At 43.2% G+C, this 23,167-nt stretch overlaps 2 protein-coding genes across 3 annotated transcripts in view; one reads left to right on the forward strand and one right to left on the reverse strand.

The window, feature by feature from the left end:
• Nucleotides 1–16,811, forward strand: part of LOC137339967 (alpha-centractin) — a 34,776-nt gene extending 17,965 nt beyond the window's left edge. Inside the window, exons 7-11 of the mRNA XM_068002082.1 lie at nucleotides 109–201; nucleotides 1,639–1,813; nucleotides 12,922–12,983; nucleotides 13,688–13,728; nucleotides 15,005–16,811. Coding sequence (XP_067858183.1) covers nucleotides 109–201; nucleotides 1,639–1,813; nucleotides 12,922–12,983; nucleotides 13,688–13,728; nucleotides 15,005–15,107 — 474 coding nt within the window. The 3' untranslated portion in view covers nucleotides 15,108–16,811. The remainder of the gene's footprint in view (nucleotides 1–108; nucleotides 202–1,638; nucleotides 1,814–12,921; nucleotides 12,984–13,687; nucleotides 13,729–15,004) is intronic.
• A 2,541-nt stretch (nucleotides 16,812–19,352) lies between these two features.
• Nucleotides 19,353–23,167, reverse strand: part of mfsd13a (major facilitator superfamily domain containing 13A) — a 44,366-nt gene continuing 40,551 nt past the window's right edge. For both annotated transcript variants that reach the window (XM_068002084.1, XM_068002083.1), the window contains exon 9: nucleotides 19,353–22,668. In XM_068002084.1, the coding sequence (XP_067858185.1) occupies nucleotides 22,415–22,668 (254 nt within the window). In that variant the 3' untranslated portion in view covers nucleotides 19,353–22,414. The remainder of the gene's footprint in view (nucleotides 22,669–23,167) is intronic.

Raw genomic sequence — 23,167 nt, forward strand, 5'->3', positions numbered from 1 at the left:
TGTCCTCCTTCCTTGAGAACCAATATATTTGAAATGGTTATTTTAATTTTTAATGTACAATCAGCTTTTCTGAGAAATGACCTGGCAATTTGTCTTTGTGCTTCACAGCGTGCCTGTTACCTGTCAATAAATCCACAGAAAGATGAAACTCTGGAGACCGAGAAAGCCCAGTACATCCTGCCTGATGGAAGCACAATTGAAGTAAGGCGCCAATCTTAATTCATGCATGGTTGCTAATGCTGCTTGCTCAAGTTAAATCCTAACAGAAGGACAGGGGAGCGCAGGTTCAATCTAGCAAAAGGCAGAATAACGGATTTCCATGTAGGATAATGGATGTAGAAACCTTGGAATCATTTAAGAAACAGTTGGACACTGTGACTGGGGACTATGTTTTTTCTGGATAAATGAGGTGAATGACCTTCCTTGTGACTGTCTGGTGTTCTCTTTATTAAATGGCTCTTTCCTGCACCCTTTGGAAGTAGAGAAATTGAGTGACCTAATATTGTTTGTAATCATGGCATCATTACAGAAAATGTTGATTGCTCCCTCCCCTTCTCCCTCCACCCATTGTGCCAAAGAAGGAAGAGATTTTTTGTTATGGCATAGCGTGAGGGCATCAAGGCCTCAAAGGCAGTGCAAAGGAGCAATGAGGCTGATCTCCAGTGTCAGGAAGGAGCAATGAAGAATGATTTGATAAGCTGGGGCACTTCACTTTGGAAAAAAGATATCTCGCAAGGAAGATTAGAGGTATATAGGATAATTAATGGGATAGAGAAAGTGAACCCGGAACAGTAGCATCCTGAGTAAGCAGAGCAACCCTAAAAAGTCATATATTTGATAGAAATATTGAAGTAAACAAATTACTTAATAATGAATCCAAAGAACACTGGTCGTTCTGTTTTAGTGCAGCGCGTCCTCTAATCGGTTGCTTCAATCTGTCCTCCTTTTTCTTGAGGTCACTTAGTGTCCGGCACAATTGACAACTGGTTGTCTCTTCTCGCCCTCCCCCCATCATTAAATCAGTCATTTTACATAGATGTACGTGACTGTTGGAGCATTCTTACTCTCAGGTCACTGCATACACTCATCATAGAACCTTGAAAACAGTAGTGTCCAAGCTTTTTATCTTCATTGGCTTCATGGTTTAGTGCCATGCAGCATTGCAGGCCAAGTATAAAGTTTAAATCCAGGTTCCCATGAATTTGCATATATGGCAAGTTGCTGATACTAACAGATCTGTGTGTTCTGATTTAGGATTTATCAATCATTGAAGCAACAGCTCAATCCAAACTCCCAGGCCCACAAAATTCAAACTAGACAGACCAGTAAGAGATATAAGTGCAAACAGAGTTGAGTTGCATTGACTTTATGGCCAGATTGCCATAGCCTGCTGGTCATAGTTTGCACAGCCCTGCTTTAGAACTTGCCAGCTGTAAACAACGGGTGTGTTTCTACTTGTGCAGTCAGTTTCTGAGCATAGTCATGTCTCAAATATGTTAAATAGAGACAAATAATAGCATTCTGGCCAGAGTGACTGTCTTCAGAAATGCTTCATCTGCCTTGATGTGTATTCCTTTCCTGATTGGTCTTCTATATGAGCCAAGAACGTTAACTGACATATATCTATTCTCTTTGCAGATCGGCCCTGCGCGGTTCCGTGCTCCAGAGCTGCTCTTTCGACCCGACCTGATCGGTGAAGAGTGTGAAGGAATCCATGAAGTCTTAGTCTTTGCAATCCAGAAGTCTGACATGGATCTGAGACGAACGCTTTTCTCTAACATTGTGCTGTCAGGAGGATCAACTTTATTCAAAGGTATCTTGCTGAATTTATTCACTGAACCCATTTGGGACTTGCACACTGAGGTTGCCTGTGGAGCTCTTTCATACCTCTGTGATGTTAACCTTGCTTTGTAGCAAAGTACTGATGTACCACCCCATATTAAAATGGTGCAGCCTCGCGCCATCATTTGCAGACTTCATGTTCTGTCGTCATCAAACTTTTTTTTTAAGACAGCACAATGCATTTTTATGCTGCAAATAGTGATAGTGGTAGCTCAGTGTTGCAGCTCTAGGGAGCTCCAGTATGCACATACCATGAAGCGATGAGTTCAAGTCCAATTCCCCATCCCCTACTGCACTAAGCTCTTGATCTCGGCCATGCTATTGTGGGGAGGTGCTGAACAGGGGACAAGTGCCTTTCTAAAGGGAAGGAGAGCCTCCATCCAGTTCGAATCACGTAATTGGAAGTCTCATAGAAGCTGTTAGTAGAGACTGTACTATTTAATTGCTGTTTTTTTAAAAAAAATCTTACTTTGCCCTCAGTTGTGGGCAGCCTCCCAGTTAACAAGAAATAGTTCATAACAACACTGTGAAATGGCTAGGTACCACTTATGGCCCTCGGAAGACCTGGTGCTTTGTGTCTGAGCCTCCACCTGTGACCCAGCTGGTTGTGGTATGTTGGTGGAGCAGGGATTTAATGAGGGATTTGCCTCTTCTGTTGCCGTGAGGATCACTATTAGGAGGCAGGCTATCTCAGCAGTCACCGTGAAAGGCTAGGAAAATCCCCACAACGGCATGTATAAAATCAGGAGCACACCGTATGATAAATCATAGTCAGAGACTGGCATGTTGCATTCCATGGTACAACGTGTTGGAGTGTCGTGAGGTGGCCAATGTAAAAAAAAATGTTCAGGTGTAACAATTGTATTCACAGCTCCTTACATCTGGTAATGTAACCAGTTTTCTTTGATTCCTTTAGTGTGTTCATCTTGGTAATCTTTTGCCCCTGTCATACTGCATCAAGCAGGAGCACAGTGAAAACAACAGTGTGAGTGGGAACCCTCAGTTATACTGCCCAATGTTCTCAGTATTGATTGGGAGGAAGCAGAGTTCCACAGATGTGCAGTCAAATGTATAATTAAAAAAAAAGTTCTCACTGGTCAGTGACCACAGATGATAGTTCTGATGATAGTAACAACTGACCGTCTCCTCAGCCCTTTTTTTTATCATTTGACATTTAAATACAGTGGGCAGCCTGTTTTTCAAACTTACATTTTAAAGGACCACCTTAATACAGTGCATTAGTTGCAGATGCATGGTCGCTGTTTTTCAGCTGTTCTCACTGCTGGCGGACTAAATCAGCAACATTTAATTACACGTTTAGCATTGATGTGGTAGAAAAGTTCACACTACAGCGATCCAAACATGCTATATAACAGGGACATTCATCGTATCAGAATTTAGAAACAGACAACTTAATATAAATCTGGAAACTACTGTTGACTATATTAATGGAAGAATACTTTTGCATTCGTTTGATATTTTAACACCGGCGTTAATCTGTTTATTTTAAAAGGGTTAACACCTCTGCTAAAGTAGCGGATAAAGAAATGTCAGACAAGTGCATTAAGTGGTAAAGGAATTTTTTTTTAAAAAGTCAACGTTGTGAACCTGAGCTCCGGTGAAGGGTCAGTTGGTAAAGGCGGAGTGGAATTGAATTTTACTAACCAGGAAGATTCCTGGTCTATGCTGAGTTAGCCGAGCTCCGCTAGGGCTGTAGAAGTTACTACAGTTGGCCTTGGTATGCTTGCGCGGTGGAGGGGAAAAATCAGCCGAGGTTCCCATGACTGATCACTATCCTGTGATTTCTGATGAAAATTTATTATTGGTAAATGTTGGGCTCGGCTGTGATGGCCCCACAGTCAAATAGCCTGCTCGAACTCATTGTTTAGGCTCACATATGAAGACCTTCCGGGTGAGATACTGGAGCATTACCAGTGCCTGTGGAATTGCACCCCAGCATGGGTTAGGAACTTTGAAAGAGGACCAGGAGTTGGAGGTACTTCCCAACTCCCATCCCCCATGTTGCCCTTCATTTAAAAAAAAGTACTGGCAATGCACTTTTTTTTTTAAAAAGGTTTTTCAAAACAGCCTTTTGTAATTGTGCCATCATTCATGCATCAAAATCCACATAGATTTTTTTTACTGTTTCATTTTCTTTCATTCCTTTATCATGTTGTACCTACTTCATTCAGGGTGAGTATATGTATCGCACCTTTGCTCAAAGCCAGTTAGCACAGAAAGCAGATATACACCTGAATAGAAAGAAAACACTATTGTAGACACCTCAACTTTTATGCATGTAGTCCCATACCATGATAGAAAGAAGATTGAAAACTAACAAATATCTTAAAAAGTTACAGGAAAAAAATGACTCTCTGGTGTTACAGAAAATAAAATAGTAAATGATCTTGGAGTATCTCTTACTTTCATTTTCAGGACTAGGGAGCTATATGTTCTTCCTTCTCTGTGACCTGGATTGAGTTTCATCCAAGATTGGTGGGCTATTTCTATTTACTTTAAAGTCTAAAGTGTAATGGTTCTGGGCAATTCCCAATGAGCATAAATCCACATAACCGGTAATTCAGTCGAAAGCAACTGTAAATTGCCAAATTCTCAGTCAGACAGGTATAAAGATGCTGGTATAGGATGTGGAAATGTCAGTGATACAATATGTGATGCTTTTCTGATGGGGGTTCCAGAGGTCATGGGGAGACGTTTTCTCTGGTTGCTGTGTGATAGCAGCATGGTAAACATAGTTTAATCATAAAAGCTTTCTAAGAGATTGTATCTGTGATTTCACTGGAAATAGTGACCAGAGGAAGTCTGTCTTGGTCTTCAGAGAAGAGAAGGACTTTTACTCTGCATTTGACTGTGGTGCACGCAAGGGGAGTGCTTAGCTGACGTGGAAAAGCCTTACATGCACTCAAGCTGACATCTCTTTGCCTTGATAATCAGAAAAAGATGCCATCTCCACTGAGCTGTAAATTATACAATAACCAACATTTTGAACACATTGACCCTGAAACCTTGTGAAGACCAGATTACAAGAGCTGTGAATTGGGTTAAAATCTTACATTTTCCTGTTGGCGGCAGAATTGTAACACTGGTGTCTGATGCAAACAATGCCAGATTGTGGCATGCAGCTCTCTTTAGAGGTCTTGGTTTGCTTTGTTTTGTCCCATTTTTGAAACGTCTTTTCCAAGGGCTATGCCATGCACTTTTCCTTAGCTTAGAGAAGAGGACAGTAGACTGACTGCCTGTCCTCAGGCCTTTACCAATGCCTCTTTGAACCAGCTGCTACGTGGTGCATAAGGGCAACTAGTGGTGACTTGCCGTACAGCTTCCTGGTCTCGAATCACAGCCTCTCTCCTGTACCATGGATGAAGATGGGAATTCCAATGGAATGTTAGCCTATATATGTAACTCCAGCAGAAAATCCTGCCTTAAAAAATCACAAAATTATTGAATGTAACAATATCACAGCATTTTTGTGTAATTAAAATGTTCCTAACAACATTTTGTTTCAAAGACCTTTGTCACTTGTGAGAAGGCAAATTTACCTTGCGGGGCTTCCCAGAACTACCTCTGTATCGGTGTATGAAGAGATTCAACAGGGCAGTAGACTCCCAGAAGCATCTTAAAGGAAGAGAGAGAGAGAGGCAGAGAGGTTTAGGGAGGAAATTCCAAAGCTTGGGGCCAAGATAACTGAAGGCACGGCCGCCAATGGTGGAGCGATGAAAATCGGGAATGTGCAAGAGGCTTGAATTGGAGGAGCGCCGAGACCTCGGAGGGTTGTGGGGCTGTAGGGGGTTACAGAGCAAGCAAGGCAATGGAGGGATTTGAAAACAAGGATGAGAATTTTAAAATTGATGCATTGCCGGACCAGGAGCCAATGTAGGTCACGGGTGAAGCGAGCACAGGGGTATTGGATGATGGGGACTTGGTGTGAGTTAGGATACGGGCAGCAGAGTTTTGGATGAGCTCACGTTTACTGAGGGTGAAAGATGGCAGGCCAGCCAGGAGAGCATTGGAATAGTCAAGTCTGGAGGTTACAAAGACATAGGGCTCGATTTTGGGATCGTGTTTCCGGCGGGTTCCCAGCGGGGTGGCCCCGAAAATCCCGATATCCGGTCACGTGACTGGATCGCGACGAAATCCCGGCCACTTCCGGGTACCGCGATGACGTGCGGGGCTGCGCGCGCAAGCCCCGCTGGTGGGAATCCCGCAGGCAATTAAAGCCAGCGGGGTTCCACTTGAGTGTACTTACCTTGCTCGTTGTGGTCAGTTAATGAGCTGAAGCAGCTGTCAAAAGAGGAAGTGTGGGATTTTCGGTTCAAGGCAGTGAGTTTCCCACACTGGGGGAAACAGTCCCTCCTCAACCAGGCGTGTTGCAGCCAGCAGCCTGTGGCAGGTGCCAAGGTGCGCTCCACGGGGGAGAGCCCTCGCCCACGCAGGAGGCCACCGCGTCACATAGGGCAACCCCTGCCCTCCACCACCCCCTGCCAAGCCAGAGGACAGACCGACACGAAACCGCAGCCCCAGTCCGAGGAACCACCCACCTACCCTGCACAACCCCTCAGACCAACACCTGCCAGATGGGTGGTGTGTGGACACCCTCGGAGGACGAAGAGCATGACCAGCCCCAGCAGCCTCGCAGTCCACGCCGTCCGCCGCAGAGACGTGGATCCCCCCAACACGGTGTTGTTGCATGCCCACCTGCACAGCAGGAGGGAGGGCTACCGCAGAGAGAGACGCATCGCAGAGGGCACTACCCTCGCCACAGGGTCCACAGACCGAGGCGCAGCTCCCCGGACCTCTCCGAGCAGCAGTGCACAGGGAGGCGCAGATTCGCTCGACATGTAGTCGTGGAGATCTGCAGCCTCTTTCATGCCGAGCTGCTCCTGGCTGGCCCCAGCACCAACTGCTTACCTGTCGCTGTCAAAGTCACCACTGCCCTCCACACCTTCTCCTCCGCATCCTTCCAGGGTGCAGCCGGCTACACCGCCGATGTCTCTCAGTCGTCTGCGCGGACGAGCCCTGCAAATACACCTGCACCTACTCTGCAGTAACACGATGGGTGGCATCAGTGGCGGGTCCTCATAGTGATACCCAGGAGCGGCCATTATTGGACACAACGGACAGGATTCGCGGAGACATGGCAGTGGTGGTGTCAATATAATGTGTGCTGTTTGTTGCTCTGAAATTCAATATAGGTAACACCCATGACAAACCCTCAGACACCCTTGTGCACCCCCTTCATGCTGACGACACGTTTGCCTTACCCTGCCTACTGCACATATGTGATGCATGCCCTGTGGCTGCAGCACAGGTGGTGGCAGGTTGAGTGAGGCTGGCCGTGAGGGAGATGCACGGGAGGGTGAGTATGGGATGGAGCAATGAGATTGTATGAGGATTGGGTTGCGTGTTAGTGGCAGGATGAGTACTGGCGAGGTGAGTAAGTGCAGGTAAGATGAGGATGGGGTTTGAGTGGGTATGAAGGGTGATGTGACAGAATAGTGTTGGCGGTGCCGAAGGAGATGTGGGGTGGGGGCAGTGTTGTGGCAGACGGAGTGTAGGGGAAAGACTTCATGTTCTCACTGTGGCTGACCTACTGCGGTCATTGCAGCGCCTCCTGCACTGTATGCAGGTGGGCCATATGTTGGTGGCGCAGGTGACCCCCTCTGCCACCTCGAGCCAGGCCTTCTTGGTGGCAGAGGCAGGCCGCTTCCTCCCGCCCGCCGGGGGGAAGATCTGTGTCCTCCCCCTCCTCCTCACCCCATCTGATGATACCTGGGGTGAGGCATCATTAAACTGGGAGCAGCCTTCCCCCTGGGCTGCTCCATGCTGCAATTTGTTCCATTGGTTGCAGCATCTGTCAGTGGAGGACTGCCCCTTTAACTAGAGAGCCTCCAGCTGACATCGTACTGCGCATGCGCAGCCCGACCGACGCGCAGGCCAGCGCCGTGGACCCCGGAGGAGCAGGTAATTGATTCCTATTAGTGGGTTGCCTGCTACGATCGCGTGGGCAACCCACTAATTTCGCCGAGCGTGTTGACCACGCTCCCGGAGGACCACCCGCTGGGAACCCGCAGGCCTGCTAAATTCGAGCCCATAGATGAGAGTTTCAGCAGTAGATGAGCTGAGGCAGGGGCGGAGATGGGCTATGTTGTGGAAGTAGGCAGTCTTAGTGATGAAGAGGATATGTATGAGGCACATACGAAAATGGCGGGCTGGCTCGTCGAGCCTGTCCCATATTGTAATGGTGCAGCTGATACGAATATAATAGTGATCGATTTGGCAAGTAGTGCAAATGATCACTATCCAACAGCACTGTAAGAGAACGCAGATATCTCAAGATCCTTCAGTCCCTCATCCTTAAAATCATCCATTCTCAAAAACATCCATTTGTAAAAATGGATCTGTATATTTATTGAAGCCTTCTTTATATGCTTACAAGTTCAATAACTTTTAAAAGGTCTGTCATTTTAGCTCGCTGCTGCCAGCTCCATAGAATGCAAGTGATAGAAGGAAAGGCCCCAGGTCCCCCTGCATTCTTACTAAACCTGACTTCCCCCTACTGAACACACAGTAGGGAGCCACACTTACATGCAATGTGAAAAGAAACAGTTCCAGAACGAGACCCTGTGGGATACCGCTATCCACTCTGAGAAACTGCCCTTAATTGTAACACTCTGTTTTGTCTTTTCTAACTAGTTGTTAATCCAATTTGCTACTGTTTCCCCTAATTCCATACTCTTTAATCTTCTCCAATACTCTCCTGTGTGGTACCTCATCAAAGGCTTTCTGAAAGTCCATCTACACCACATCAAATGCATTTCCCCCATCCACCAAAAGAAAAGTCAGGGTGAGAAAGGGCCATTTGACCCATTGAAGCCCATCCCTCCAGTACCCGAGTTGTCCCATTATATCATGCAGCCTCATTGTGAATGCTTTTGCCTCTACTATCCCACCTAGCAAATAGTTGCAAATATTTATTACAGATTGAGTAAAAAAAAAATTCTTTCTAATATTTATTTTAAAAGAATTTCTCACTAACTTAAGTTTGTGTATCCTCAACCTCACCTTTGGTCACTTCCCTAACTTTTTTCTAAATCCTGGTTGATGTGCGTTCTTTCCCACCTACCCAAGGCATTTTATTAAATTAAAGGCACTATGCAATTGCAAGTTGTTAATGTTTGTGTCTCGACCTATTTACTGTCTCTTTTATATTGTGGGCTTGCCCTATCTATCGATACCATTTAATATTTTATATACCTCAGTGAGGTTCTCCTTTCAGCACTTTTTAGACTAGAGTTGAATTTTCTTTAGTCTTTCCTCATAGCTTACCCCTCTTTTAAAATGGTTTGTTGTAATTAAACTTTGGTTTTAAACAATTGTGTTAAAAAAAAATTTAGGAGGAGGAGGATGGGGCGATCATTCAATATCTCAGTTTGCAGACTTTGTTATTGGGAATTAATTCATTTCAAAGTAAACCCATCTTTGATGTCTTTATGGAAACCATGCAAAAATAATTGCAATAGGAACAAAATGCAAAGGCTTGTTGTAATTAGCAGGGATGGCAAATGTACACAGCATGTTGTAGCAGCAATGTGAGCTGTATTCCAGAGGTGAAAACCTACCACTTATGGGTTTGAATTGTTGGAAACAGTTTTCCTTTAAAAGTCTGATGTGGCTCATTAAAAGTTAATGTAAAGGAAAAGAAGTTAATCAGTTGTCCCATTAAAATTAATGGACAGAAAATCCTGTTGGGCCCACTTACCTCTCCTCCCTCCCTCCTGAATTCCCAAGAGTTGCTCCCGGCTAAAAATTAATAAAATCTACCCAACCGTTATAAGGGAGGGCAGTGTTTATTTTGTAGAGGGGTGGGAGGACAATGTGGGAGAGAAAATGTTTTAGTTAGTTTGTAAATGCTTCCAACAAGAGTATAAAATACAAACAAATCCTCAAAGAGAGACACACTATCTGAGAGTAAAGGCAATGCTTGTTGGATTATGAAGTAGCTTGTTCAAAGTAGGGCTGAGCCTTTCAGACAACAGAAAGAGCACTTTTGGTTTCTTGCTTTCGTTCCTCTGGGACTCTTTTCAGCACAGATAAAGATCATCTGACTTTGTGACATTCAGTAAAGTAACCGACAAAGGGAAATGCTGTAAGAGCAGACAGTGCCTCTTAAATCAGACAAATGTGGCTCTGTTGTACAAATCCTTCTCTCCCATTAAAATGGTTGTTGTGGCACCTCATTCCTTCCACTATGTGCTGCTAGCACCTTTATGCACCGTGTGAATTAATGCATCAGTTGTTAGGCTTGCTGGATAACAAGAGTTTTACAACACTGACCGAGAGACAGCTCGTCTGTTGTACAGCAGTGCAGTGCCCCCTAGTGCATACACCAGTTAAATGAGGGTTTCTAGAAAAGGAATGTCAATTTTTCTATAAGATTTTATTCCCTCCAGGCAGGCCATTAGGAGAGAAACAAAAAAAAAATTCCCTGACTTGATTTTTGAATGCTTGACATGTTCTACAAGCCAGCCAGCAACTCCTGAAAAGTGTTTGACGGTTTCTCACAATTATGATGGGGATATCACAAGTTTGAATATTATCCTCTGGCGCTCATCGAGTTTGAGTGCGTTTTGAGATACGAGGCTCTGTTTCCCCCCCCCCCCCCCGCTGTTCTTTTCCCATTTGAATGTTCAAGTCAAAATTGATTGTATTTGTTTAGCTTTCTTAATGAGTCAGGGAGACTCCCACACCAGTAAATACAACTCATTTTATCATTCTCAAGGAGATTGAGTTCTGATATGTGTTAATGTATTTTTTTCTCACAAATACCCCATGCATGTTGTGAAAATATAGCACTGTGGTTATAAAATCAGGACCTTGAAGTATTTTAGATAGTTCAGAAATGATTATCTGCTATAATGGAGCTCACTCTCTTTCCCCCCCCCCCCCCCCGATTATTAGTGGAAACTGGTGGACAATTGAGGTTCCACTGGAACAAGAGGCTCATTGACCAGCTGTTCAGTGGCAAGAGAGGAGCGTTCTCTTTGTTATCTTTCTTTCAGATCTTCTATGGTACTTTATTTCCCAAGCTAACAGAAGATTTGAAAAGATATGGAATGTAAGGAGACCCATGTATAAAAATCTTTTCCACTCTACTGACCAGCCAGTAAGGGCACTAATGTTTACGGTCCTGATGAGTGTAACAGCAGTTGGTTATTATACCAACTAGTATCTTCATATAGATCATCAGTAGGTAGCACTCTTGCCTCTGCGACAGAAGGTTGTGGGTTCAAGTCCCACTCCAGGGACTTGAGCACAAAAATCCAGGCTGACGCTTCCAGTGCAGTACTGAGGGAGTGCTGCACTGTTGGAGGTGCCGTCTTTCAGATGAAACGTTAAACCGAGGCCCCGTCTGCCCTCTCAAGTGGATGTAAAAGATCTCACGGCACTATTCAAAAAAGAGCAGGGGAGTCCTCCCTGGTATCCTGACCAATATTTATCCTTCAACCAACATCACTAAAACAGATAATCTGGTCGTTATCTCATTGCTGTTTCCAGGATCTTGCTGTGTGCAAATTGGCTGCCGTGTTTCCTACATTACAACAGTGACTACACTTCAAAAGTACTTAATTGATTGTGAAGTACATTGGGGCGTCCATAAGTTGTGAAAGGCTCCATATAAATGCACGCCTTCTTTATTTGGGCATTGATCTTTTAATCTTGTGGAACATGTAGCATAGCCCTGAACTAAAGCACCTGTACTAATGCAAGCACTAATCTGCACACATGCAGGTGAAGCAGTTGAGATGGAATTGCTTAAGAATCAAAGCTAAGGGTTGTTGGCATAATTGAAAGAATGAGGCAGGTTTTCCTTCTCCCCCATGTCCGACGCTAGACAGGATCAGGGAACCCAAAGTGCCTTGCTCCTGCCCAGCCCTGGGATCACCAAGATTTCCTGTCCAAGACATTTTAAGTGGGAGCCATTGGTAAAGGCAGTAAAATCAGGGCAACTACAGACCTCTCAGACCTGCAGCTCAATCTTTGGCCTCGGCGATCGGGACCTTCGGATGAAAGATCCCAATTCAAGTTTAAAATTCGAGGGGCAGGGGCTTAAAAATAGTGAAACCAGTTCTTCGACCTGGCCCAGGACCCACTCATGCACTCTGGTCATAGAGGGCCTGGGAGCAGGTCACAGTGCCATGTTCTAAAGACGCCCCTGCCCTGGGGCGCCCAGCTGATGTTACATCAGGAGAATGAAGCGAGAGGCAAGGATGACCCTCTCCCGCCTCATTAGAATTGTTCCAGCTGGCCTGCGCCTACTGCAGATGTAGGTCGAGCACCAATTCCCCCACCCCAATAAATCCCAGGGCTATGGTAAATGGGGTGGAGACCCAATAATTTTACTTGACCGTTGTGCCTAGGGAATCTGAGTGCATGGAGTGGGGAGGGGTTTCAGAAGCCAACATCTGCAGGAAATAGGCAGCAACCACTCCCATAAGATGTGCATGCATAATATTTCTTCCTGCTTTGAGATTACTTCAGACAGTCCCAGTCAGCAGCCAAAGTAGATAGAAGAGAAAAGCAGTTTTTTGGAAAGGCAGGTGATTTGTTGTGGTGAGACATCCTGTGAATTTTGACATTAAAAGCATGTAACACAGTTTGCTGCCCAAGTACCTTTTTTTTGCAGAAAATGCCTCTCAGCTGGTGAAAATATTGGTGAAATTTGAGTGATGATAAATCATTTGCCCGTACGGGTGCAGTGGCAGTTTTATTTTGTAGATGTGTAGAATTTGAGAGAATGATCACTTCCACCTGTTTAGTGGATTCTGGACGGATTTAAGTCTCCAGCTGAGATCTGAAGTGTGTCTGGATCAATTTGGAATGCCACAGTTTGCCATATTTAATTTCCAGAACAGATGTTGAATTCAGCGCAGTTACCGTGCAAATCCAACATCTGTTTGGGAAATCTAATGAGGACGAATGCGTGTGATACAGTGCTTTATTTTTCCCCTGCCTTCATCGCTGACTGCTTTTTAATTTTCTATATTTTTTTAACCACAGGGTTTGGTGATAGACTGCTGAGTGAAGTAAAGAAATTGGCACCAAAAGATATAAAAATAAAGGTATTGTTACTTGAACTCACACTCATATACACGTGTGTGTGTGTATATATATATAAATAATATACACAGACAGACATACGTATACATGCACACGATCTTTTTGAATTTTTCCGAACATAGGAACAGGAGTAGACCATTCAGCCCCTCAAGCCTGTTCCGCCATTCAATTAGACCACAGCTAATCTGTACAAAAAAATTTAAACGGAATTCAAACTCTCAAACTGCCATGGTGGGATTTGAACTCACGTTCTCAAGATTATTAGTCCAGTAGTATGAGCACTACACTACCATGCACCCCACATTTATGCAAACACACAGTCACGGACATGGGCGCACACCCAGGTGTTCTCATTTTTAGGTTCGGTACAAAGATCGAAACAATCGCAATTGTACACATCAGCAAATGAGAAATGCAGCTTTCTTTTAAATGAAGGTTTTAATTATTTAATCTGCAGACTATTGTAAAATCTGATGTATATAGGATATAGAATCATAAGTGTACTTTTAGAATTGTTTCTAGCAAATTATTAAAAACAAAGAAAATTTAGATCCCTAAACGATTGAGCAGTTTGCTGCTTAAAAAAAATTCTGGAAGACTCCCCCCCCCAAGAAAACAAACATTGCAAATTAGACCTTGCAGATATTGTGTAAACATATGAGATATAATGAATTAGTTTATCCAATGTGTATGGGTTTTATTACAGATCTCTGCTCCTCAGGAGAGGCTATACTCCACGTGGATAGGGTAAGTGCTCCTTGGTGCATCATAACATACACTGCCCCTGCTTAAAATGTGTCATGGCAAAATATAGTTTGGTCATGTCCCCGGTGAGGGCACAGTTTTCTTTGGCAAAGTAAAGTTTTTGTTAGTAGGGCTTTACTGTTCTGAACAACGAAGGTTGTTTGCTCCATCTTTTTATAATGTTGTGCTGTTTATCATGGTTGGTGCAGTCATTGGCTGATTTTATGTGGGAGGAGTATGCAGATTCTACAACACATTTAATTACTTTTTCCTTTCTTCATAATAGCCTTAATCTCCAAACATGTTTTCATGCTATGGTTCGCTTGCATTGATTATCTCATTCATACTGCACATCACCGAACAAGCCTCCAAAAATATCATTCATCTTGTCATCTAGTACTGTAAAAAGCTCACTAGTACCATTTATATAAAAAACAGTGGGGTGTTTGATTGCTCTGAAAACACCAAGTTGTATTACACTGACTGCTCTGGCTCTGCTTTGAAGAGACATTGTGTCTATTTACGACGAGACTCTGGGATTCTTCCCACTCGGCTCCAAGTTACCTCGTGAGCCATTGCCCTGACAGTTAAAATAGGGGACAAAGGAATCAAAAACTTGATCAGTACCTTTTTAAAATTTAGCATTGCTTAAAGGAAGGGATCAATGGATGGCGTGGGAGGACAGTCCATGATAGAATAATCACATTTGGATGCCGAATGGAACAGTTTGATGGGCTCAATGCTTTGTTTCTTCTCTGGGCTTGTATTTTATGTTCTTAAACTGCTAGGTCTCCTATGGTGTTGCTCATGGGTGGTGTGAGGGACGAGCTGGGCGCAGGGAAGTCTAGAGGTCTGGGGAGTGGTAAAACGGTCTGGAGTCAGGTCAGACATAGAAGTTGAACATAGTGGCAAAGAATGCTAAAAACAATTGAAAAGTAGAAAGCTGAAAGGAAAGGTAGAAAACACAAAATTGCTGCTTTTTATGTTCTTGTGGGGATCTGATTCGTCTGTACTAACCACATAACACCATGGACCAATATTGGGATCTGTGGTCCATTCTGATCTCGTAGACCGATCAGCAACGTTACAAGCTCACTATAATATGACACAGACACAAGTTCAAGATTATTAATAATGGATTAGCAATTAAAAGTTGAGCAAAGAATTCCTGCACATTTTTCAAAAAAAGTACTGCCAATACAGTATTTAAAGGGTTAATCAGTAAGCAGTGAAGGATACTTTTGTGTTAATGTGTTCTTTTGATGTTTTTATTTTTTAGAGGTTCTATTCTGGCATCACTTGACACGTTTAAGAAAATGTGGGTGTCCAAGAAAGAGTACGAGGAAGATGGGGCCAGAGCAATCCATAGGAAGACATTCTAAAGCACTTGGCAGAGTCGGTCCATACACAAACTCTCTCTGATGTAAACCTTGCTTGTCTGGGAATGGCATATGCCTGTGAGAAGGTGAATGTGTATTTAAGAGCACAGAGGACATACAAAGACTGGTTTTGGGACGCACGTGATCAAAATAAGAGCAGTTTTGGTCATTTACCCTCCCCACCCACTGTCCCCCATCCCTCTTTCCTTCCTCCAATTGTATTGTCATTTGCTGTTAACATTTGTGTTGTAGGAGACCAGCTATATACACTAGCAAATGCCAAGTGTATTTGGCTACATCCACTGTCTGTAATTTCTTTGAAACTTTGATCAAAGACAAAGTAAGAGGTGAGAGGGAAATAAAAGCTCCTGAGTCGGTTGAGTGGATGTCAAAAGTGTGGTATGAATGGTAATTTTTAATAGGCTTTTGTTTCTATTGCTTTTGAGACTGGTAAGGGATTTATAACCTATTGTGCGTAGACAAATTGCACGTCCTAATGTTCCTGAATTTTTAAAAAAAATATATATCAGCAGAGCTCTGTATGAATATATATAGCCCAGTGCTTTTTGTCCGTCTCGAGTAACACTAACATATACTGGCTTGTGTGCCCTCTCGATGAGGTACTTAACCCTGCAGGCTGCAAGAATTTTGTGATATTTCGTCAGGTGTTATTGGAGAGAACAAACCAACAGGAAAAACCCATTAGAAAAAAAGACTTGTGGTAAAGTTGTGCAGCATGTACTATAATTTTTTAAGTTATTCTTCTGTAAATGTTTTAAGCTAAACCAATACAAACAGGTCAGAAATCCCAGCTTAAACATTGGTTGCTGCATGTAAGAAATGCAACATATTAAAAATAAAATGTCATTAATCATAGGTGAGAAGTAAACGCAATGCAGTTTAAAGCCAATCGCCAACAAATGTCATTCAATTCATTCAGATCGCCACCTCAGTCATATTGTATGTAACTCTGGTTTGCTAACTAATGGTTCTAGGGAAGGAATGCAAATGGTGGGTCTGGCTGCACTTGTTAAGTATTTATTTACCAACCATTGTCACTGCAGGGTGGAAGGTGTGGGGGGAAGGAAAGAGAAGGATACTGCAATTTGAGTTGATCAGAATCAGGAACAAAATTCAAACTTATGCCGGAGAGCCTTCCTGTTTTAAAAACACTCTCATAATGTTTAGCATGAAAGAAACAAAAAGTGTTTATTTTAAAATGAAAAGCTGATGTTTAAGCCTTGGAACTGTTTGTAATGTCACTTGCATCACTAGTCGAGCGGTAATAAATGCTGTTGTGAGTGCCAGTCATTTTAAAAAAAAAGGTGCAGTTGTTAATGTCGACTGTAATGAAGGGAGCTGCTGTGCTACTGAACATGTTTTGCTCGTAAATATGACAACACAGTAGAACAGTGTCTCCCTTTTATTGGTTAGAGTTCATTTGAATGGTAGACAATTGTTTCAAAATTTTACCTAAGCACCTATGTCTTGGCAAGTGACCAAAATTAACTGAACACCACTGGCATTAGCTTGTCATGGCTGCTGTAGATCTACTGTACAATGGTGAAGAGTTTGAATAGGTCCATTCTGACTGTAACTTTTACTACGTTATCATCCAATGTTTTACCATGCAGAAGTATTGCAAACTGTGCTGCCAGGTGATGCCACTGTACTTGAAAACCTTAAAATAAAAACTGTTCAAAAGCATGTGTGATTGTATTATAAATATGGACAGAATTCAAAATTGGGAAAAGCTGACAACGGGAAGTCAAGTTGTGCAGACTGGAATTGCAGGCCAATGAGATGTTTTAGATTTAGAATGATACCTGAACTTCAAGGGTTAAGTTACAAGGAGAGTTTACACAAATTGGGGTTGTATTCTCTGGAGTTTCGAAGGTTAAGGGGTGATCTGATCGAAGTTTAAGATATTAAGGGGAACGGATAGGGTGGATAGAGAAACTATTTCCGCTGGTTGGGGATTCTAGGAGTAGGGGGCATAGTCTAAAAATTAGAGACAGACCTTTCAGGAGCAAGATTAGAAAACATTTCTACACCCAAAGGGTTGTAGAAGTTTGGAACTCTTTTGCAAACGGCAATTGATACTAGCTCAATTGCTAAATTTAAATGTGAGATAGATAGCTTTTTGGCAACCAAAGGTTTTAAGGGATATGGGCCAAAGGCGGGTATATGGAGTTAGATCACAGATCAGCCATGATCTTATCAAATGGCGGAGCAGGAACGAGGGGCTGAATGGCCTGCTCCTGTTCCTATATGTATTTTTTATTCTCCCACATGTACATCTGCTACACAAATGAATCTGACGACACAAGCAGATTCTGCACTTGAGGAAACAGCAGAGTCCTGATCTATGGTCTAAAATGAAGGACTGGATCACAATTATATCAAAGTTCTGATTTTCACCCACAGATAGAAACCAAACTGAATTTCACAGCCCCAAGTATTTTTGCTAGTAAATACAGAAAACTTCTAACACTCAAAATAACCTTGTTCCATCAATTCAGTGGGGGAGGGGGTGGGTGAAATGAAATGTATTTTTTTTGTTCCCTCTTCAATTTTCTCCCCTCCCCACTCATCTGAAAGGTATTGACTTCCCCAAGGGTGAACGTTGCTCTCTTAGAGCCGTACTCAAGTGGCCATTATTCACATATGAACTTTGATTACGTGTATCAGACTATCTACGGACGACATCACAGCAGGGTCTGATCCTGTCCTTGCCTGATGTCTTACATGTGCAGCCCAGGTGGGTTGCTGTGTAGTGATCAGGAACAGAAACCCAAGCTGATATTTCCCTTCCCTAACCCAGGACTGCTGCAGCCAATTGCAGCACCTTTACTGCTGGCCTGGGGCCATCTTGATCTGTATGGGTCAGAAGTTTTATCTCTGAGGAGCTCCTTGGAATGTGTGCATAACATGCATTTGTTTTGCTGAAGTGAAAGGCCAGTGATTAAACCAGTGGCGGAAGTGTGAGGGTGGGGTGGTTCACAGCGAGCGGTCGTGTGATAACCTCCTGGAATACAACCAACCAGAGGTGGCGACCCTAATTGCAACACACCTGCTGAGCCACCTTAAATTGGCATCATGAACATACAAAAACCAGCTGGTCCATCGAGCCAGTCAGTCATGGTGCAACTGAGCATCGTGATCCCGCTGACCGCACCCCCCCCCCACCCCCCCGACCACCAAAACCCAAGTCACAATCTCTTGGGTGAGGCAAACAAAAGAAAAACCTCAGACCGACGGGACCATCCAGAATTGTTATTTTCATAAGAGCACAAGATGGCTAATCTCAGTCTGATCAACTACATACTATTGGTCTTAGGGCCCCTGGTTTAGTGAAGAGAAAAATCAGCCACAATTACTGCTCCTGCTTGTCGCTCCTGCTGGAAAATGCAGAAGTGTAGATTTTGGGCAACAACACAGCGCAAATGCCGTCTGGGCTCAAGCTTGAGAAAGCTGTTGGCGTTAGTGGAACTGTACAACATAAGCCAGCACTTTTGGAAGGAGGAGAAAATTGGAGCACAAAAAACATTAAAGGGTTTCTCTTTCTCCCCCCCCACCCACACATCCAATGCCCAAAAAATGCAAATGAGCCCCTACTAAAAGTCAGGATTTTGTACAATTGTGTCTTAATTCCATTCTTCCATCAGGTGCAGCTGACAAATCCCCTGGATCTGATGGCCGACATCCTCGGGTTCTAAAAGAGGTGGCTGCAGAGATAGCGGATGCATTGGTTATGTTTGGAAGGTAGCAAATGTAACACCACTATTTAAGAAAGGAGGGAGTGTAGAAATCACTGCTATGGGGGAGGGAGGGAAAGATTCTGAAAAATAACCTCAAATCATTTTACTTAAGATACTTTGGATTGAAAAATGTCACAGTTTATCTTTTTAGTGTGCCATGGGAAAATTGTATTAAGTTAGAAAGGAAGAGAACACGTTTAAATTTACAGTCTCTTTCTCTACACTGCTACCTCCGAATGATAAACACTAACATATCGCTAAGTAATAATGAGCGGAATAGAAATGGCACAAAATCAGATTCAGCCACTACTACAGAATCACATTCAAATTCTTAACTTAGCTGATTCAACCCACTTTGGAGTCTTACGGCAAAGGTTTGATGTTTGATGAGGGATTGCATCTGAAACATCAACCTTTCTCTTTCAGATGCTGATTGACCTGCAGCTTATTTAAAAACAAAGAAATACACACAGAACAGATTTAAGTGTTTTAAAACAAACAAGCCTTTATTTTGTTGCTTACCAAATGACTACTAATAGTTCATAGGGCTTTAAAATACTGTGTGGAATATTTATATAACGAAAGTTACTGGCTCACTGTCGATCAATGACATTTCACAAAAGTCATCATCTCATCATTTCATTCCTCAACACAAACATAATTCAATTTTCAAGGAATAAAAGGGTCGAGATAGATCAGAATTATTTTTCACAATCCAATGGTGGTTTCCTTTAAAAGCAATATCTTCGAGGCAGTGTACACAGATGTAAAGCACAATCTTTCTGTTGCAATCCATGGGAAAGAACTTCTGATCAGGAAGAAACACGAGGTTCCTTTTACTTTACAAACCTTAGCATTGGTATGACGCAGGACGCTACAGTTGTAAAGTCAGGACCTGAATGCGACTCAGGAGCGAACTCGAGAAAGACTCCTCTCCAGAATCAGATAGAGGACCAACTCGCAATTCACGCTACAACTTTAGCATCCAACTTGGCGTCAACACAAAGGTTTTTGTAAAAGGAGCCTCAATAAAAGTCAGCAGTGATCACCCACGCCCTCTACCATCTTGCTTTAACGTGCCATCGATAGAAGGCGGGAAGACTGGACACCTGTCACTCCTGTACTGAGGAGCAGAAGAAAAAAAAACCTAAAAACAATTCTTGTCAGGAATCCTCTGACAATACCTATATTTCAAAGTTACGCTGCTATTTGACAACTTGGCAGCAGACGCAATTAAACAATCAGGATTATTGCTTGGGAATTTCATCTCTGCAAATGGAAAACTAAATACTCCAAGTCAGCATGGTGCCATGGTGCACAGTAAGTTCCACTGGACAGTACCACAGGAAGGGCTGAGGCAAATCCACTGCTGCGAGTTCTCAATCTGGTGCTGTAGGGAGGAGCCGAGTGTTGGCCTGGCATTTTCCCACAGGCAGCGTGGGATAGACTCGCTCATGTCCGAACTACAGACTATGCACCAGCATTGGCCGAGGCCTGGGAGAAAGTTTCATGTCCATCTTCCGAGCTAGGGAAAGTAAGTGGCTTGAGGGTAACAAAATCAAAAGGAAAACGAGTTACATTACCAAAAGGATAGGTAGGCAAAAGAACATCTTTTTTCGTAAGGCAAGGTATTGAGAACCTGATCCAGCCTCGCATGTGCTTTCTCAAAATACATGAACTTGGTTTCTCAGCACTATTACAAAAATCTGGTATGGTTTACATAGTTATGAAAAAGATGACAGAAAAACCAGAAATTCAATTACCTAAAGAACTGTGAAAATGAGCGATTGTGAACTTACGAAAATGACAGACAGGGAAAGACTAGCTGGTCCGTCAAGCCTGCCCCACACTTAAGTCTTTCCAATATAATTGGCATCTCCGGTGATGTTTATTTACTGTGCTATTATTGATCATAATTAGATATTCAAAGCTAATGCAGCTTTAGAAGAGAATTAAACATATGATTTTGAGCACTTAATTTAAAACAAAATCTGGACAAATGAAGCTGGTTTAAGATCTAAGTGCAATATATATTATTCACAACCTATCTCAACAAACCAATAATGTCTCCAGAGCTAAGAGTTCCACATAAAGCAAACCATACTCTGCTTCCTTCGAGTTTCAGTTTACACGTTAATATTAAACACTTATTACACTGCCAGATGATCTGTGACCCTTTATAAATTAACATGCTCAAATATAATGCCTATAAACCTCACAATCTCCCTCAAGTTTCACCAGGAGCCTCCATTACGTGAGGCAGACTTTGCCAAATTTTGCAGGCATAAAACTCGCTAAAGCAGAATTTCTTGGTGTACAGCATTCACGTGCAATGAGTGCGCACGTCTTGGGCTGAAGAAATTACTGGCAAATTGTGGACAATTGCCCTCTGTGGGGCTGACGACACAAAAAAAATCTCATCACCAGGTCCTCCTGCGTTGTGCTGCAGGGCCCAATTTCACAGCAATTTGCTGTTCCATAAAACAAAGTTTGCCCAAACCACAGACAGATCCAATTTTGTTTCACTCCCACTGCTTTTTTTTTCCCTCTGATGAATTTTGTACTCATCCAGGTGAGGGTTGTTAATGCTGTGGAATGGAAAAATTCCCATTACGGGCACCAAGTATCAGCATGAGGCACTCACTCCCAGGTTAGGTATAGCATGGTTAGATTCAAAGTATACCTCCCTCTTCTCTGCCCCAACAATGTGCCTCAGCCAAAGAGTTCCTCTTCCTGTACAATTGTGGCATTTTGCCCTTTCCTACACCAACCACTCTGTAGCCTCAATGAGACTGCCAATTTAATGCCAAATTAAGAGAAGTTTGATGCTCAAGGCCTATGCCGACTAGGAACTGAAGCAAGACTGCCTAAACTCATCTCATACCCAGATAGCAGACAGATTTTCATTCCAATTTGGGTGGATTTAAATGAGGTGAAAGACCAATATCTAACCCATTCCATCACCCAGTTCTTCCGCCTACCATTATGCACATAACTGTGGTATGTTGAAGTTATGAAAAGTAACTCGGCAGGGTGTTCAGTGGGGTATCAAAATCAACATGACAGTGCTCATCCTTTGTTCAGTCAAATACATTTGCAAATGGTTGGCCTCGAGAGTGATGGATTGGATTGGTGGTGGAATTAAATTCTGCTGAATTTCAAGGCATAATAAGGGATAACAGACTCTACAGGTCTTAAGACAATGTACACTCACTCTTGAGCTATCAAAATGTTCTTAAATGTACCCTGGGCTTCAAAGTACGATGTGTGGTCCCCTCCTGTGAATCATAAAAAGTCAAGTAAAAAATTGATTAGGCACAAGGGTCTTATTAACGATCAGTCGTAAAATATAGGAATCTGCTACATACAGGATCAATGAGGTCTCCAAAATTTCAGGCTCAAATCATCTCAACAAAAACAAATATTGGTCCACTGAAGGCAAAGGCTTCCATATCCTGAGCTGAAGTGGCAGTCACTTAAAAAAGAGTTGTGTCTTCTCTACGAGACACGACGGACCTTTCTTGGCTCCTGTAGATTCAGGGTGGTGACCTATACCGCTTTAATGTCCTGTAGGCCCGCCTGATATGTGTTCTGCCTCAATGATTTTATTGTCTGCAGTCTTTTACCGTGGAGGCTGAACTGAGACCAGGCTAGAAGCTGCAGCACGGCACACGTGATGGGGATGAAGACCAACAAGTAGAAGCACCCCTGACGGATCGCCGTCATCCAGGCCACGTTTGGCTCCATCACTGGCTTCGTGCTCACTATATCACGTAGTGCATCATGCTGAAAGATATCATACCCTGAAAAAAAATATTAGGAGACCACTTAGAAAACTGGAAACAAATGCAAAAGTGGCACAAGAAGAAATACTCAAGATAAGAGGGGTAATTTTAAGCTTAACAACTGCCTGGTGAGAAACTGACAGAATCTGATCAACCACCTGTTTTGACTTTCCATTGACTTCAATGGAGTGTATAATTGGGCAGGTGTAAAATGGGCAGACGATCTGATCCAGTCCGTTTCCTGGCAGGCAGGTTAGGCTAGGCTAGTTACCTCCAAGGTCTCTAACCCATGTTTGAGAGATACAGGTTGCCCAGCACACCAGGGAAAACTCCCCTGCTCTTTGAAAAGTGCCACAGGATCTTGTGTATCCACCCGAGGGGGCAGTTAGGCCTCGGTTTAACATCTCATCTGAAAGACAGTATCTCAGACTGTGCAGCACTCCCTCAATACTGCACCGAAGTGTCAGCCTAGATTATGTGCTCCAGTCTCTCGAATGATGCTTGAAACTTCAGTCTT

Source organism: Heptranchias perlo, chromosome 21 (genome assembly GCF_035084215.1).
Source record: "Heptranchias perlo isolate sHepPer1 chromosome 21, sHepPer1.hap1, whole genome shotgun sequence".
NCBI classification, from domain to species: Eukaryota; Metazoa; Chordata; class Chondrichthyes; order Hexanchiformes; family Hexanchidae; genus Heptranchias; species Heptranchias perlo.